Source organism: Prosopis cineraria, unplaced genomic scaffold (assembly GCF_029017545.1).
Source record: "Prosopis cineraria cultivar Desert tree isolate PC_DT_omini unplaced genomic scaffold, ASM2901754v1 PC15, whole genome shotgun sequence".
Taxonomy (NCBI): Eukaryota; Viridiplantae; Streptophyta; class Magnoliopsida; order Fabales; family Fabaceae; genus Prosopis; species Prosopis cineraria.
Genome location: NW_026555346.1, coordinates 898498 through 916521, shown reverse-complemented (window position 1 = coordinate 916521; position 18024 = coordinate 898498). Strand labels below are relative to the sequence as shown.

Genomic DNA, 18024 nt, shown 5'->3' with positions numbered 1-18024 from the left:
TTTTCTTAAACTTGATCTCCCGGATATTTATGATCATTCAATGAATGATGACGTGGTTTCTCTTTATTTATGGTTGTCGATGGATGAGTCAAACAAAAGTTCTCCGTTCACCCAATTCCATGGGTTAATTAAAAAAAATACTTTCATAAAAATATCGGTGAAAATGACTCAAGTGAAAGCAAAAATTATATGAGTTTTAACTTTAGGAAAAATATCGTTCATGAACCGCTTAGAGTATTTAATACCAAAAGATTATAAAATATCTTTATAAGATTAAGGAACTGACTTGAAAAAAAAAAAGCTTTGGATGAAAAAAATACTATAATTCCCTTCCCTTGCCTTTGTTTTTTCAATTGATAAGTAACCATTCATTAAATAATAAGTAGTTAATTATTAATTAATAAATATCCATTCACATGTAACAATAAATCATCCATTAATTGACAAATCTTAGAATATGAAAGAGCTTGGTTGTGATAAGAGGACAAGTATGTTTCATGTTTCAATAAATAATTATTCATTAATTAATGAGTGTCCATTGATATTCAACAAGAAGCCATTCACTAATTGACAAGTTTAAAAATATAAAATAACTTAGTTGTGTAACAGAATACGTGTACATTATATTTCAACAAATAGTTATTCATTAATTAATAAATATCTATTCACATTTAATAAGAAGTCATTCGCTAACTGATGAGTTCAAGAATTTATGAAAGAACTTTATTGTGTACAAGTATGTATCATATTTTAATAAGTAATTATTCTTTCATTAACACGTACTCTTTGGTATTTAATATGAAACCATTTAGTAGTTGACAAGATTAAAAAAAAGAAAGAAAAACATGTGCATTATAATGTTTATTCATCTAAAATTATTTTTAAATCAGTCTCTCAACCTTTTAGTCCTTGTTTGAGATAAAGCTACATGGGCGCGAATAGAGAGGTGAGTTCTTTGGTTGCCACTTGCTTGATATCAACATGCTGGATGCTTATGCTTGGAGCAAGGCAGACATGAATGCACATTGTAGTGGGATCACATGTGCAACAACCCTGACGAACTTGGCAAAGATTCATATAAAGGAGTGGCGGTTAGGCTGAGTCTAAAATTATCGTTGTCCATTTCATAATTTTTCTCAACACTACTAACGCTATCAATTGATAAAGATAATTCTTCTCTAGAAATCGAGCCACTAAATAAATACCACCTTCGATAGAACTCATTACTGCTTGGGCTATCCTAGGCACGCCTTTTCTTTTTGTAAACTTGTGTGGAAATTTCTAATTTGTTTCCCATGTTTCTTTTTGAGCGACATTTTTTTTTATCCATCTATTTTTTTTATTATAAACCCCTAGCTTCTCGGGATTTCCCCTTCTTTGCATAAGCATTATTATTACTTGTGGTTGCTTAGTATTACCATCCTCGTCAAGCATGGCTGCTATTGCCACAAAATAAGAGGGCATTAGATTTCTTCGCAGAGATTATTTGATTGTTCTTTAATCCTCATTACCTTTTTCCTTGGTAAAGGATGTGACAATTTTTTGAAGATTACGTTTAACAATCATGGAAGGCTTATATTCTTCCCGAACAAGAACGTGTTAACAATCCTCATCTTGGATTTTACCTGCCTTTAAAGAAAGGAAGAAGAAGGTCAGGGTTTCATCGATCATGTTTTTTTTTTTTTTAACGAATTATGAGGTGTTTACCTTCCTGTCCTGACGTTCAAAATTTCAGACATTCACTTGGTCAATGATTAAAAAAGTTTTATTTGATTTTCTTAAACGAAGGCTGGGATATTGTGCATTATGGGACAGTAAAGAGGGTGGTATTAGTATAACCCTCAAATCTTTATTTTTCACATTAAAAAATAATATCTGAACCTGCATGATCCACTGAACGCTTTTAACAAACGTTTTTTTAAATATATATCTCAATACTGCTTATTTTTACAAATCTAGCCCTCTCTAATTTATTCTCATCGTAAACGTTTGCATGACAACAACTTAGAGTGCGTACATGCCTAGGTTATCTACTCTAGCCTCCTAAACAAAGTTTGATTACAAGATTATCAAATATCAATACATGTTGCCAATTTTCTAAGGCTTAAAACCTTAAATGATAGAGACGGGTCCATCTCTGTATTAACATCCTGTTGTTTACTTCCCCCAAAAGATGCGCCACTTATATGAGTTGATCGTTATGATTGATTACTCACGGCCTGTTTATTTAGTGCCTGTTTGGATAGGGTTTAATCGACTTTGTTCTCAAAAAAATCGATTATTTGGTTTATTAGCCAAACACTTGAAAAAGTAAAAAATTGATTTCAACCATTAAAATCAATTTTTTTTTTCAAAAGCCAAGATTTTGAGCTTTTCTGAAAATGCTGATAAAAAAGTATTAGAGAAATTACAAAAAAGGGCTCAAAAAAAATTATAAGAAAGGCATAAAATTTTATTAAAAAAAATCAAACTCTGTTCTCTTCTCTTTCTTTTTTCTTCATAAAATTTAAATTTTAAATCTTTAAAAAAATTGCTAACATAATTAGTTTCTATCAACCATCACCTTCCACTTAGTACTTATTGTAGAACAAATTCAAATAAGATATTAATTGGTGAAGGAAAATTAATTTAATTTAGTGTCATAACAAAGATTGTTGTAATGGTCTCAAGAAAGAGATTCTGCATCATTTGTTACATTACTTAATTTTTTATATTGCCAAAATTTTAAAGTAATGCTTAACATTTTTGTCAGATATGGCTTATATCTATGATGTTATTAGAAATTAATTTATATATTATTATCTTTATTAGTTATTGTAAAATTAATGTTTGGCATTTAAGAATTAAATCTTTCTCTTTTATTAAATTTATTTAAACTAAGATATATTGAGTTATTTATTTACGTAAATTAAATTGTTAATATTAATATAATTTAAATTTTTATAATTAGTTAGATATGTAATTTAAATAATATATTTTACTTATTAAGTAAATTTTAAAAAATTTAATAATATTAGATACAAATATATTAATAATTTAATTTTAAAAAGCAATGTTTTTTATAGTAATTTATACAGTAAAAATTAATTTTGAATAAATTATTCAGACATCTTCAATTCTGTTAAAATTAATTTTAGAAAAATAATATCCAAGTAGATTGCGTTATAAGATAATCAATTATGATTAAAATTTATCACTTAATCAATTATTTTCATAATCTATTATACCCAACTGAAATCCAAATAGGCACAAGAATAGCATGGAGGAAAGGGTGTGGTGATGTGGCAGCGAGGTATGTGGTTTTTCAATTTTACTTGGTACTAGGTGCAACAATTTTTTATTGATAACTGAACCAATAACGAGTTATCTTTTATCAAATAAGTCAAAAAAGTTTTTAAAGAGCTTGAAACTATTGAAGTAATTAATGACACTTTCATTATTCTAATCTTTAAGAATGATCATCTCACTTGCATAAAAGATTTTCGTCCTATATCATTCTGTAATGTTAGCTATAAAATTATCATCAAAATACTATCCAATCATCTTCATACAAGCATGAACCACTTAATCAGTGATAACTAATGCAGTTTCATAAAAGGGCAACAGAGTAGTGATAATATTAAAATTGCCCAATAAGTCATTCATTCCATAAGGAACAAAATGGGTAAAAAGGTTTTTATGACTCTTAAGGTGGATCTTGAGAAGGTTTTCAATAGATTATCTTATAACTTCTTTAATGATACTTTCAAATCCATTGAGATTAATAGTCACTTCAAGAAATTGATCCAAACAACCATCTCTATTACACACATATGCGAGTCCTTTGACATGGAGAACCATCTAATGAAGTCACACCTTCAAGTGGCGTCTATCAAGGGGATCATCTTTCTCCTTATCTTTTTATACTATGCATTGAACGCTTAAACCGTTACATTAATAGTAGCATTGATAACAAAGAATGGATGCCAATTAGACTAACAACTAATAGGCTTCCTATCTCTTACTTATTTTTTGCTGACAACCTTCTACTTTTTGTAGAGTATTCTTTATCTCAAGCTAGGGTCATGCAACACTACCTTTCTGATTTTTGCAACGCCTCTAGATAGAAAATAAATACTAATAAATCCAAACTCTTCTGTTTGAAGAATGTCAGCATTAACAGAGCTACAAAAATTAGTGTTGAGTTAGGAATTTATCTCATAGGCAATCTTGAAAAATACCTTAAGATTTCTATTATTCATGAAAAGGCTTCTAAACTTACCTTTGACTCTCTTCTTGATAAGATGAATTTATAGTTTGAAAAGCTGATTTGAACATGGCTGGAGAATATGTACTTATCAAATATGTTATTTTGATTCTTCCTAACTATATCATGCAAACCATGCTTTTACCTGATAGTGTTTTTATTTGAATTAGAAAAAACTTTTTAGAAATTTCCTTTGGGATTCATCTAATGGTAATAAAAAATCTCATCTTTTTTCTTTAGATTGCATTATGAAGGACAAAAAAGATGAGGGACTTGACCTTAAGAAGTGTAAAAATTAAAATATTGCTTTTATTGTGAAGCTTTATTGGGGCTTTATCAGTAAACCTAATTGCCTTTAGATGTGGATTTTATGAAATAAATACAAGTGCAACAAACCCAAAATTTCAATGGTGGTCAAACCTAACACTTGCTCCTATACTTGTAATAGCATATGAAAAGGTTGGGATAAGTTAATGCTGCATGTTGGTTGGAAAGTTAGTAGATGAGATTAAATATCTTTTTATTATGATAAATGATCTCCACTCCCAGAGTCTCTTGTTAAATGTGCTTTCCATAATGCTAACTTTATTCTCCATGCTAGAGTTTCTAATTTTTGCTTTAATGCAAGATATAATATTGATCTCTTAAGTCACTACCTTTACCCAAATATAATCAAACAGATCTTGGTTGTGCAAACTTCTAATCAATAGAGTGAAGAAGTTATTATTTTGTGGAGAGCTTTCTTTGATGGCAACTTTTCTATTAAATCTGCTTACAAAGCTATAGAGACCTACAAGGACCAATATCACTCATATATCTAGTATAGCATTTGGAAGTGGCCCATGTAAAAAAAAAAATTAAATATTTTCTTTAGAAGGTTGCTTGAAATTGCTTGCATAACAACTACATGCATCATACCATTAGTCACTCTCCCCAACAAAGCAATTGTCCTTTTGGTTGTAACTCCTTTAACTTTACTATTCATATTTTAAGAGATTGTGATGAAGCTACATAGATTTGAAAAAAAAAATAATAATTTTGGTGAATCTTACAAAACTTTACACCTTTTTTTCTCTTAATTTGTGAGACTGGATAATTTAGAATGAAAAGAGTGAAGTAGGCAGCTTAAACACAAGAAGAACACCTTAGCAAAGACTTTTTGCCTAAGCTTGTTGGAATATTTGGGAAGCCAGATGCAAGAAACTCCACTCTGAAGATGAGATCTTGAATAACGATATTTCCTTCTTTAGCATTTAACAAATTAATAATAATCTAAAGCTTCTATTAAAATTCAACCACTTGAACAAAAGAGATGCTAGATATGATGCTAAATTAAGCCTACCTTAGCTTGGATGGATTAGACTCTTACAAATGCATAATTAGAGACAGTAAAGGAAATTGGATTAAAGGACTTTTTAAATTTTTTTGCTATCATCATAGTATAGTGGTAGAATTGATGGAAGTTTTTGAAGGATTTAACCTTTGTTGGAAAGAGGAATTATCTACAATTAACATCTACCTTGATTCAATGGATGTGTTGTCTTTTATTAGCCATAACTACTCTGAAAGTCATCCCTTTTCTGACATTATCAAGAAAATTAGAGATATCATAATGAGGGATTGAGATGTCACATTTGATCATGTTTATAGAGAAGAAAATAGATATGCAGATCTTCTAGCCCATTAGATAATATGTAACAACTTCAATATTACGATCTTTGATAAACTCTCACAAGACTGTATAAACTTCTTGATATTAGACATGACTAAATCTCAGTCTTTATGGACGGTTTACCGTGGCCATATATTAAAAATATATATAGGAATTGAGTTAAAAATTTAGTGAAATTATAAGACCAATTAATTATTTTTTTTTTCAAAAATCGAATATCAGCATTGATGATGAGTATATTAGCTGTTACATTCATGTTAAATACTCCATACGAAGACGGCTTTCTCAATAGGACATGTGGCTTCAATACCCCATCCGTCCTTATGCATGAAACGTTTTAAAACTTTTTTTGTTCTAAATATAAAATTTTGTTAGCATTCGTTTAATAAGTGAATCATTATATTTTTATTAAATTAAAAAGAGAAAAAATAAATATTCTTATTAATTTATTTTAAAAATAATTTATTTTTTATTTATAATAATTAAAAATGAAAATAAAATTTTAGTATGCTTTTAATTAAATAATTAATTTTTATTAATTTACATGATCCGATGAAAAAATATTAGCCTCTTGTTTCTTTTCGGGCTTTGTTTTGTTTCGTTTTCCTCTCTTCTTTGTGACAAAAACCTGTTTGTTACAATTAGGTGTTTGAAGGAAGAATTCGTGTCTATTTGGATACGTCTTTAACCAATTTTTTTTTTAAAAATCAATTATTTGATTTATTAGCCAAACACCTAAAAAAGCAAAAAATTGATTTCAACCATTAAAATTAATTTTTTTCAAAAGCCAAGATTTTGAGCTCTTTCAAAAACGCTGATAAAAAAGTATTGGAGAAATTATAAAGAAATGCTCAAGAAAAAATTATATTTTTTTTAAAAATAAAACTCTCTTCTATTCTCTTTTTTTTAGTAAAATTTAAATTTTAAATCTTTAAAAAAATTGCTAACATAATTAGTTTTTGTCAACCATCACTTTTCACTTAACACTTATTATAAAACAAATTCAAATAAAATATTAATTGGTGAAGGAAAATTAATTTAATTTAGTGTATGATAAAAATTGTTGCAAAGGTCTTGAGAGAGAAATTTTGCATCATTTGTTACATTGCTATATTTTTTATTTGCCAAAATTTTAAAGCAGTACTTAACATTTTCGTCAGATATGGTTCATATCCATGATGTCATTAGAAATTAATTTATATATTATTATATTTATTAGTTATTGTAAAATTAATGTTTGGCATTTAAGAATTAAATCTTTCTCTTTTATTAAATTTATTTGAACTAAGATATATTAAATTATTTATTTATGTAAATTAAATTATTAATATTAATATAATTTAAATTTTTATAATTAATCATATATATAATTTAAATAATATATTTTACTTCTTAAGTAAATTTTAACAAATTTAATAATATTATATATAAATATATTAATAATTTAATTTTGAAAAGCAATATCCTTTATAGTAATTATACAGTAAAAATTAATTTTAAATAAATTATTCAGACATCTTTAATTTTATTAAAATTAATTTTAAAAAATAATATTTAAATAGATTGCATTATAACATAATCAATTATGATTAAAATTTACCGCTTAATTAATTATTTTTATAATTTATTATATTCAATTGAAATCCAAACAGACATTTAGAATGAAATTCAGAAAAGAGGGGAGATTTTAATGAGTTTGATTTAAAAATAAATAAATAAAGAAGTCAAGTTTATTTATTTATTTATTTATTTTGCAAATTTATTTCACTCCTTTACTTTGTATGCTATTTTTATTAAAATTTCATAAACTCATTTTTATCTCCCAGTTTCCCTCCAACCAAACACGGCAAAGCAAAGCAGTCATATCCTCGATGCCTTGTGACTGCGCGACTCCTTGGGGTCGGATGATTCCTCGGCGCCTTCGACCCTGTATAAACCGGGAATTCTTGATCACTGCACTGGCCACTCTTCGTTGCATCCTACAAAGTATCCTTTCTATCGTCACGTGCAATTCAGAAGCAGAGCCTCAACAATCTGCTCCCGACACCCCAACATTTGATCCCGGTCAACCCTCCCTGCCTATTTCTTATCCAATCAAAACGCTTCACGAGCTGGAGTCCCGGTCCTATTTTAACTCCTTTCACTACCCTTTTAACAAAGCTTCCGTCCCCATCCGAAGTCTTGGCTCTTCTTCTTCATTGCCCCTCAGGCGCAGATTGCTCGTGTGCCATGATATGGCCGGGGGTTATACTGATGATAAGTGGGTTCAGGGTGGCACTAACGCCGATGCCTATGCCATATGGCACTGGCACTTGATAGATGTGTTTGTGTACTTTTCTCATAGTCTAGTTACTCTTCCTCCTCCTTGTTGGACAAACACAGGTCATCGTCATGGCGTTAAGGTACTTGATCTTCTGATCACGATGAGGTGACACTGTGGTTTAAAAAATTTATAACACATGCTTCATTACAACCTAGTCATTGAAGTCAACTGAATTCCTCCACATTTGGTTGAGTTTAACTGACATGATATGAGATTATATGGTAATCCTAAACATCTTTCCCGAATGTTATATCGGGTTTTATTTTGTCTGTTGCAGGTTGATTTTTCTAACATCATTTATTGCTTGTAATTTAATCACAAGAGGTGGATGATTTCATTGCATCTTTCATCTTGTAAATAGTTTCAAATTGATAAACTGAAGGATGTTGTACTTGATCTTTCTTGGCTGTATTTTGATATCTTAGGTGCTGGGAACTTTCATCACGGAATGGGATGAGGGAAAAGCGGTCTGTAATGAGATGCTTGCAACTAAGGAGTCTGCACAAATGTATGCAGAGCGTTTGGCAGAGCTTGCTGCTGCTTTAGGCTTTGATGGGTGGCTGGTAAAAAACTCATCGTTGGTGCTCTTTATGGGGGTTCATTGACGTGTCTGTGTAAATTTAAATCTAAGTAAAGGGTGATTCCATTGATAATTGTTATATTTATTATGATATCTGGGGCGAACTTCTTGATCTGCAGTGCAACAGAGTATCCTGGTGCAAATGTAGTGATTGTCAAAAATTTATTAAACTTGAATATTATAAGTTTGGGTTCCATGAAATTGGACTATTTGAGCTGAAGCTGCGTAAAGAATTCGTTTGATCCAAGTGCTTTCTTGCTAAAAAATTTACAGACATTGTCTGTGACAATAGAATTAATAAGAAAATCACGTTAGGGAAATATATATGTTTATAGTGAGAAACAGATACCACTATTCTTCTTTGGTTTGAAGCATTGCATTTACTGTACTCTACTATTCTTGTGATCTTCCCAGTGGCTGAAACACCAGCCTTTTATTGCAGGTAAACATGGAGGTGAAATTGGACGTGGGTCAAATTGAAATTTTGAAGGAGTTTGTCAAACATTTAACGTTGATAATGCATTCTTCAGTGCCTGGATCATTAGTAATATGGTCAGTATTAGAAGAAACAAATTAATTTTTCTTGTAACATTTCATTTGCTTATGGCGTGAAACTTGACTTTTTCTTTTCTTTTCTTTTTCTTTTTTGGTTCATATAGGTATGACAGTGTTACAATCAATGGTATCTTAGAGTGGCAGGATAAGTTAGATGAATACAATAAGCCTTTCTTTGATATATGCGATGGAATTTTTGTAAACTATACGTGGAAGGTATTGTCTATTCCTCTTGTATGCTCCCACTATACCACTGTATGATCAATTCTTATCTACCATAATCTAGTTTTTATGTACCATCTAGGAAGACTATCCAAGGCTCTCTGCCGATGTTGCTGGTGACAGAAAATTTGATGTGTACATGGGAATTGATGTATTTGGAAGGAACACATACGGTGGTGGACAGTGGAATGTAAGTGGTTGGCAACATTAGAGAATCTTATTGTATAGCTACAGATTATCTCTACTATTTCAACATATAACTTATTTGGAAATCAATATAATTCTGCATAGAACATCCAGGAACTGAAGTCTACCAATTACTCCTATATAGTTCTTGGTGCATGCATGGGATTGCTATGATAGATATTCTAGATTTATTGCCTGTTTTATTTCAATTGAAGTATATACCTTGTAGATGGTAGGTATTCTTGTAGCATACTACATCCAAAAAATACATAAGAAAACTTGTTATTCTTCGTTTTAGCTGCCAGGATGTGGAATAACTTGCATGCTTTGAGGTCAAGTTAATTACTCAAATATGATGTCGCAGATATTCTAAACATATAAAATATCAAAGTATTTTGATTTTATTTTACTACATAATGGCTTTTATCAGAGATGTTTTCTTTCTTCTTGTTTATGGGCTTATAATTGACTTTAGAGTTATTACCCCAAATAGTTAATGTTGCATTTCTTCCTTAGTGAAGTGTTTAGCCTTTAATTCCATTAAAAGTCATTAGATTCTTCTCTTCATAAACTTGCACCTCTTTGTTTGTTTTTCTTTATAGTGACTGCTAGAAAATCCATAGCCAAAGATCTCCTATTGTGTCTAAAGATGGGAGTACTCTAGTATTCTTTTTTCTGGAATTGTAGTACCACTCTGATCCTCAATGTGAGACCTTTCCAGAAGGTGTTCTTGGTCCTGATTGTTAGTCACCTTACTTATTAGTGAAACATTAACTATTTTTCTTCCAGATATGCTTAAGCAATGTGGTTAATAAGGGTAATATTGGGAACTATTTGAATTTCTTGACAACGTTAATGATTTAAAAGTGTCCTATATAAAAGTGATCTATATCAAAAGCTGGAGGGAGTATTTGTTATTTAAGACTCTTGATGGCAGTCATTATATGCCATTTTCCCAAACAGAGTATTAAATCCTTTCCTCACCATTGCAAGTTATATTTAATATACGTAGTATCACTTATATTTTATGAGAAATTATGCAAATAGGATATGTTTTTACTAGCTTCATGACTCTAAGCTAACTATGGATGTGTTGTATTAGGCAAATGTTGCTCTTGATGTGCTAAGAAAGGAGGATGTCTCAGCTGCAGTATTTGCTCCTGGGTGGGTCTATGAGACTAAGCAACCACCAGATTTTCAGACTAGTCAAAATCGGTAATGCAGCTACTAGTGTTGTCATACCTTTGTCATTTTTGTCAATCGATGAGCAGGATCTATATAGACACATAGACCCATGGATCCATACCTCTCGATTGGAAAAGAATCAACAGAAAAGGAATCATAATTGATTGCTATATCTCTCAAAACAAACAAAAAGAAAATGAAAGACGAAACATAAATCATTGATCCACTAAGCTCTCTCGGGGATTTGCTTAAGAATAATTATGCACTCAATCTGTGGAGTTAAAATATCTTGGTGTGTTCAGATTAATGGAAATTTAGATTGGATTTGGATTTAGATCAAATTCCTCATTTTTATTAATAAAATTTTATGGATTTGGATTTGATTTCATCTCTTATCACATTTCCTTTGTAATTTTAAATTCCTCCTATACCGTAGTCATATGGAATTCCAATAACTTCAAATATCCCATTCTCTTTGTGTTTTTACTATTGATGCCTCTATGATTCTTGTATCTTTTCTCATTTCTCGTTGATTAAAAAATATAAGTAAACTCATCACTTTCAATTTTTTTATTTTTATTTTGAATCTCACCTCATCTCTCTTCATTTGAATTTTTTTTTTTAAACTACCCAAACAAAGGATTTTGAATACATGAATTTTAAATGCAAGATTTTAAACCTAAAATTCAAATCCAAATCCATCAATGCAAATACTACCTTGAAGAAAAGCTGAGGAATTTGAGCATCTTCGTCCAAAAGCAATTCTTCAATATCTAAAGTTATTCCAGTGGCATCTTTAAGTTTTAAGCTTTGACTATATTGCTTGTGTAGCTTGTGACAAATAAAACCTGGATCATTTGGCTCGCATGGTATTTTTGGGTTGTCAATCATATTTGGATGATTTCAAATGATTCATGTTGAATTTCTGAACTGAGGGAATCTCTTTTCAGAACGCTCCGTGTGAGTTTATAATTCTACCTGAGTGTAAGTTTAAGTAAGAACTATTGTTCCGGGAAATAGAAATAGAAGAAGTACCAGCTTACTGATTCCTGTACAATTTGAAAGGCAGAGGCTTTCCTACCAAACTCATATTCCTTTTGCCTTGTCTCCATTTGTTCCTACACTATATTCTTCTGCTCTCACCTCTAACAGCCCAATGCACCTTAATTGCTCTTTTGCCCCTTAACTGTTCTCTGGGCCATGTTCTCTTGTTCAAGGACTTTTTCTAGAGTAAGCAAGCAAAAGCACACGTTTTGCTTTCTTTCCTCTTCTAGTGTACATGAATAGTGGAGGCTCAGTTCCATCATGAACTTTCTCACCGCTACATTTCTTTTTTAATCATTTTCACAATTTTAAAGTTTTCTAACTTCTTGAATTTTCATATTAGGCAAACAAGTTTCATACTCATGCTGGAGATTCCATTTTGAAATACTTATCATATAAGTGCCTGCGTCATTGCATTACATTTGTTATTGTAGTTGGTGGGGTCTTTTGGAGAAATCATGGGGCGTACTACGAAACTACTCTGGAATACTGCCATTCTTCACAAACTTTGATCAGGTAAACAATTGTGATTCTTGTCCCCTTCGATACTTCGATATTGTCTTCCTACTGCTCAAATGGGACTTTGTAAGCTTCTGGTATGAATAAAAACTTTGAAAATACTTTTTGCCCATACTCAATTGCATAGAACTTCAAGTCATTGTTGAATTTTAGTCTAAGTTACTATAAAATTAATTGTGAATAAGATAGGCAAATGAAAATGAGAATTCATTTTTCTTCAAGTCATTGTTGAATTTTAGTCTAAGTTACTATAAAATTAATTGTGAATAAGATAGGCAAATGGAAATGAGAATTCATTTTTTTTTTTTAATAAAAGATGGACTTTGCTTTATCTCCCTTTAAGCTGAGTGAATGACACTCTTGAGAAGAAGGCGAAAAGCAATACAAATCATAGCTTTAAACACTCCTGTTAAAGAAAATGTTCGTCTGGCACCTAAAGGTCATAATAAAAGCCCAGACCAGACTGCTTCCAATTTGTCCACGTCTACTTAATGGTTTCTTGTGTTGGTAATGCGTATATAAATCATAAGACATCTAATTTTTTTTTTTAACTCCAAATAATTCTCTTCATTGTAAACTTCTGTCATTAATTGGTCATAAGATAAAAGTGATGGGTAATTTTAGCTTGTATAGTGCCCTTGTACATGAATTGGGGTTCTACAATTAGTTCACTAGATGCAATCCTTGAGATATTTCATGGTTGCTATTTCTGTTCTGCTTACTTAACCTTTGGGTTGAGGAAAAAACACTCTAGATTAGATTCTTGTGAATCTTTCAAATGTGGACATTCTTTGTTACTTTCAGGGACGTGGTTATCATATTTCAATTGACGGAGACACAGTGTATGATGCTGCTTGGTGCAACATTTCTTCTCAAGGTTTACAGGTATGTGCTCAAATAAGTACCATATGGATGGTTGCGTATACATACATACACCATTCATTAATTGCTTGTTTGTCATTTCTGACATCCAGTAATATCAATTTAATAAAGCTAATCTGCAGTAACAAGTAAAATATTTGTGATCTTTGATAGACACTCCCAGTCTTATTCCAGGTCCTCATGTTCATCACAGATCCTTCTTTTCTTGTGCAATGGATGGTTTACTTTTTTCCTTCAATTGCAACTATACACCAATGCCATGCCTTCTAATCTGTAATTCCTTCTTTGATACAAGTGGTCCTTGTTCAAAGTTTGTTTATATTCTGTTACATATATGTGTGCAGCCGTTCCTTGAGTTTGCTGGTGTCACTCCAAATGCTTCTATTCAAGCCTTTGTTGAGTAAGTACATATCAGAATTTCCTTCTACTAATTTTTTTTAATTGATTAACAACGCAGAATGTATGTCATATAATTCATATGTTCAAAACCAATGTACTCAAACAGAAGACATAATTGACTGACTCACTCTGATATTTAGATTATATGAGGATGTTTCAGGATAGGTAATCCTTGTTCAATTGCAAAGAACTGTTTTTGTCGCCTGATGATGAAAAAAAACTGTTCTATTTTAAATCATGCCTTTAATTATGGGGTCATCCTCTAGAACATCTTTATTGGCAAGATTAGGAGTTTGATGTTTGATGGCTAAGCTGATAGTGGTGCAGAGTCTTCTCTCATATTCACACTTCTTTCTTTCTTTCTTTTCTAATGACTTTATCACAACATTGCTTTTCTGTTTTTTCATCTACATAGTGAATAGTTTTCCAAAATTAATTATGAAAAGATGTCAATCATTTGCTTTCTTTCTTTGGAACTTGCAGCTTTAAGGAAGCATCCTATAGTGGAGGGGGGAACATTACATTTAAAGGATCTCTCGAGGGACAAACTTATTTCCAGAAGAGAATTTTTCAGGGGCAGTTTCCTGTGGGGGAGTCACCTATCCACATATTATATTCTGTAAGCTTTCTCTTTGTGAAAAGTATAGCATATATTTGTCATTTGTAAACTCAAGGCTACACAATCAGGAAAAAGGAAATGGGGCGTATTTTGCTTGGCCAATTGTTACAGGGAGAATGACAATTAAGGACCTTCTAAGAATATTAATTCCAATTACAGACTGTGAAATTTTGAAATCCCAGTTAAGGACCATGGTTCTTAATTGTGATAAAAAAAATGTAGTTTGTAAGGTGGAATTCATTATTGCCACTTGGGAATTCACTAACCCAACTTGAGAAAATTTGTAACGTATATTGTAAAAACATGAAACCCTACTTGGAAATCAATTGTTTAACAAAAAGCGCTACTTGATAATTCACTAACTCGACTTGAAAAAATTTCTAACGTATATTGTGAAAACATGAAACTCCATTTGGGAATCGATTGTTTAATAAAAAACATCAATTTGGACAAGTCACTTTTTATTAATAATTCTCAAGTAGGGTTTCATTTTTTCACAATATACGTTAGAATTTTTTTCAAGTTTAGTTAGTGAATTCCCAAGTGGCACTTTTTGTTAAAAATTCCATTTCCAAGTAGGGTTTCATGTTTTCACAATATACGTTAGTAATTTTCTCAAGTTGGGTTAGTAAATTCTCAAGTCGCGTTAGTGAATCCCACCTCACAAATTACATTTTTTTTATCACAATTAAGGACCATAGTCCTTGCCTGGGATTTTAAAATTTCACGGTCCGAAATTGAGATTAATGTTCTTAGAAGTTCCTTAACTGTCATTCTCCCATTGTTATACTGCCCAACTGGACAATTCCGGCTCTTTTCTTTAATCTCGTTCACTCATGAAACCTACGACTAATGCAGGTGAAATCTGATAGCAATTCTTCATTGGGACTTGTGCTTGAGTTCACTTCCATTGCAAACGAAAGAACTTCAGTACTCCTTACATCCCCGCAAATGAATCAGCTCTCAAGCAAATTCGACAAAGCACTCACGACGCATGAACTCAGGGGACTTTCCCCTCAATGGGTTGTACATGAAGGCACAATCACCATGACTGGGTACGTGTTGACAGCAATCCATGCAGTGTGCTACAGATCAGAGCCTCCGTATAATATGCCAAGACTTAAGTCCAGATCATATGGCCCTGATAGCAGGGTGGGTTCTTCAACGGACTATTTTGCGGTTCTTGGTCACATTACAATCAAGACTTCTGCTCATAACTCAGATTTTCCCATCTCTACTTCGTGGCTAGTTAGTGGTGAATACATCAAATGGATATCAGATTCCGAGGGTTCAAAGGCCCTTAGTCTCAAACTTCTCTGGAACCTGAAAGATGGTGATAATTACGTGTTCCTTAACTACAAAGTGTATGTCGAGAAACTATCAGAACAAACAGAACGTGTGCCAATGCCAGAGTACCTTGGAATTGCACAAGTGAATTGCTTCTACGTTGCTGACCTCAAAATTCCTGCTGTCATTTCCCGTGTCAGATTTATTATACAAGTTTGTAGTGATGACGGTACCAATCAGAAGCTGGATGATTCTCCATATTATGAATTGCATGTTGAAAATGCTTAAATGTTCATTTTTAATGTAACATCACTTCTCCTTCATAGGAAGACTCTATTGTAAAATGTGAGGTTGGAGAGGGCATCTACTTGTTAAACTTATGCTGCAAAAATTAATGAAACTTCATTCTAACGGTACAAGTGAAGTGCCCTTTTTATCGTTGTTGTTACTACTGCTTCATGCTGATCAGTCAGAAGCACTGCGCAGGTTTGGGTTAAACAGGATGCTGGTGATGAGTCCAAAAGCAGGCTGGGAATTGACTATAATTATTTTTTAGAGGGCTACATACAGTAGTCACTGTGAGTAGGTTCAATGCTCCAGGCTGCTTAATGTATATTAAATCCTTTGAATCAGCAGCATAACCGCTTTGTTCGTATCTACATTGTAGTGCGGAAAAGCACAAGAGAGAGAGAGAGAGAGAGAGAAGGGAAAAGAAAATAAATCTGTATGAGTAGCTTCTACATAGTGTAGATTTTCTCCACCATAGGTTAAAAAAATCTTACTTTGACTTGACAAGTGGAAGGAAAAAAGAAGAAAAACGAAAGACAACTGAAAAGGGACGGGTTAGTGGCATCTGGATTCCAGAAGAAAATGTTTTGGAAGTATTATCCTCGAGCCCTCAAATGAAAACTAAGTTCCTACTTCCACTTTTGTTGTCTCCGCAATAATTCAAAATTTCATATTGGAAAGCAGGGGTGTGCTTTTGTTTTGCGTATTTTGACAAATGTCTGAAATTTTCTCTTCAATTGCTGTTATATTTTGACTAACTACAAGCTAAAGTTATACGTATTCTAACAGAGCGAATGGAGTGAAAGCTGCAAATTGGCTTTATCTCGTTTGCAGTTTCTGCAATCCAAGGCTTCTGGCCTCTTCAAATTTTTATCCAGAAGCATCTAGTAATCTCCAATTCACTCTAAGTTTCAAACCTTCACTTTACTTTGGCGTCTTGCTGGACCTTTAATTATCTGTATTTAGGCCTTCAGGGTTTTATATAAATAACTAATAACTAATTATATTATAGTAAACAAATGGTGGGTGGACCCGTTATGGGACATCTTTAGTAAGAAGCATTAAGGTTAACCAAAAAATATTTAAATAGATCAAGTGTATCATGTCATTTGTGATCTATTTAATTAAAATATTTCAAGTATTTAAATAAAATTTTTTGTAACACTTTTTTAATTGATTTTATTTTTATAACAGAATGCACATTCAATTTTTTTTATTTTTTTCTTTTTATTATCATTAATATCAGAATTAATTTATATTAAATAATATCTAAATGTCATGTTCTTATTAAACAGATTATAAATAATATGATACATTCGATCAATCTAAATATTTCTCAAGATTAACAACACTATATAACAACCATCCTATCTTATCTTACCTTATCTTATCTTATTTTGCCGGGAACAACCGTTTCACTTTAAGAAAAACACGCAATCAATTTGTCCTTTCTTGCCGTTTGAGGCAAAAACCAGTATGCTTCTTTAAATCAAATACATGTTCACTTTTTTTCATAATAAAAAATTTGGAATTATAACAAGCTTCAAGGTCAAAAATATTTCAAAATTAATTATTAATAAATTTCTTGCATCAGGCAACAAGAATTATGCTCTTGAGAGCAATAATATAACATTTTGATTTACATTTTTCAAAAAAAGTTAGTTAGCATTTGATTTTTTAAAAAATTTCACATTTTTCAAATTATGCTCTTGAGAGCAATAAATATAACATTTGACTTTCTAATACATTCTCATTAATTACTTAATAAAAATGGTGTAATTGAAAAAAAATATTGAACACCTATTTACTATTCTATATTTTGTATTAACGGCTTATATTATGATTTGGAAGGAGTAATCATTCGGCTATTCTATGCATGACTTATTTTGATTCATTAATTATTAATTAATAATTCCGAAAAACGTGCCAGCCGCATTTGTGTTGGTGGAGTGTGTAACAATGAAGAGTAAAACTGGGGGAAAGGTTACAAGAAAAAAGTCTGGAAAATCTAATGTTT

General features: G+C 31.4%; 1 protein-coding gene across 1 annotated transcript; it reads left to right on the top strand.

The window, feature by feature from the left end:
- Positions 1 to 7768: 7768 nt before the first annotated feature.
- On the top strand, positions 7769 to 16153 carry LOC129294238 (cytosolic endo-beta-N-acetylglucosaminidase 1-like). Its single transcript, XM_054932449.1, has 11 exons — positions 7769 to 8320; positions 8667 to 8804; positions 9264 to 9373; positions 9481 to 9592; positions 9681 to 9788; positions 10887 to 10999; positions 12448 to 12529; positions 13337 to 13417; positions 13759 to 13814; positions 14297 to 14432; positions 15291 to 16153. Exons 1-11 carry the CDS (start codon positions 7790 to 7792, stop codon positions 16005 to 16007), a joined length of 2184 nt encoding a protein of 727 aa, XP_054788424.1. The 5' UTR covers positions 7769 to 7789; the 3' UTR covers positions 16008 to 16153.
- Positions 16154 to 18024: the final 1871 nt, after the last annotated feature.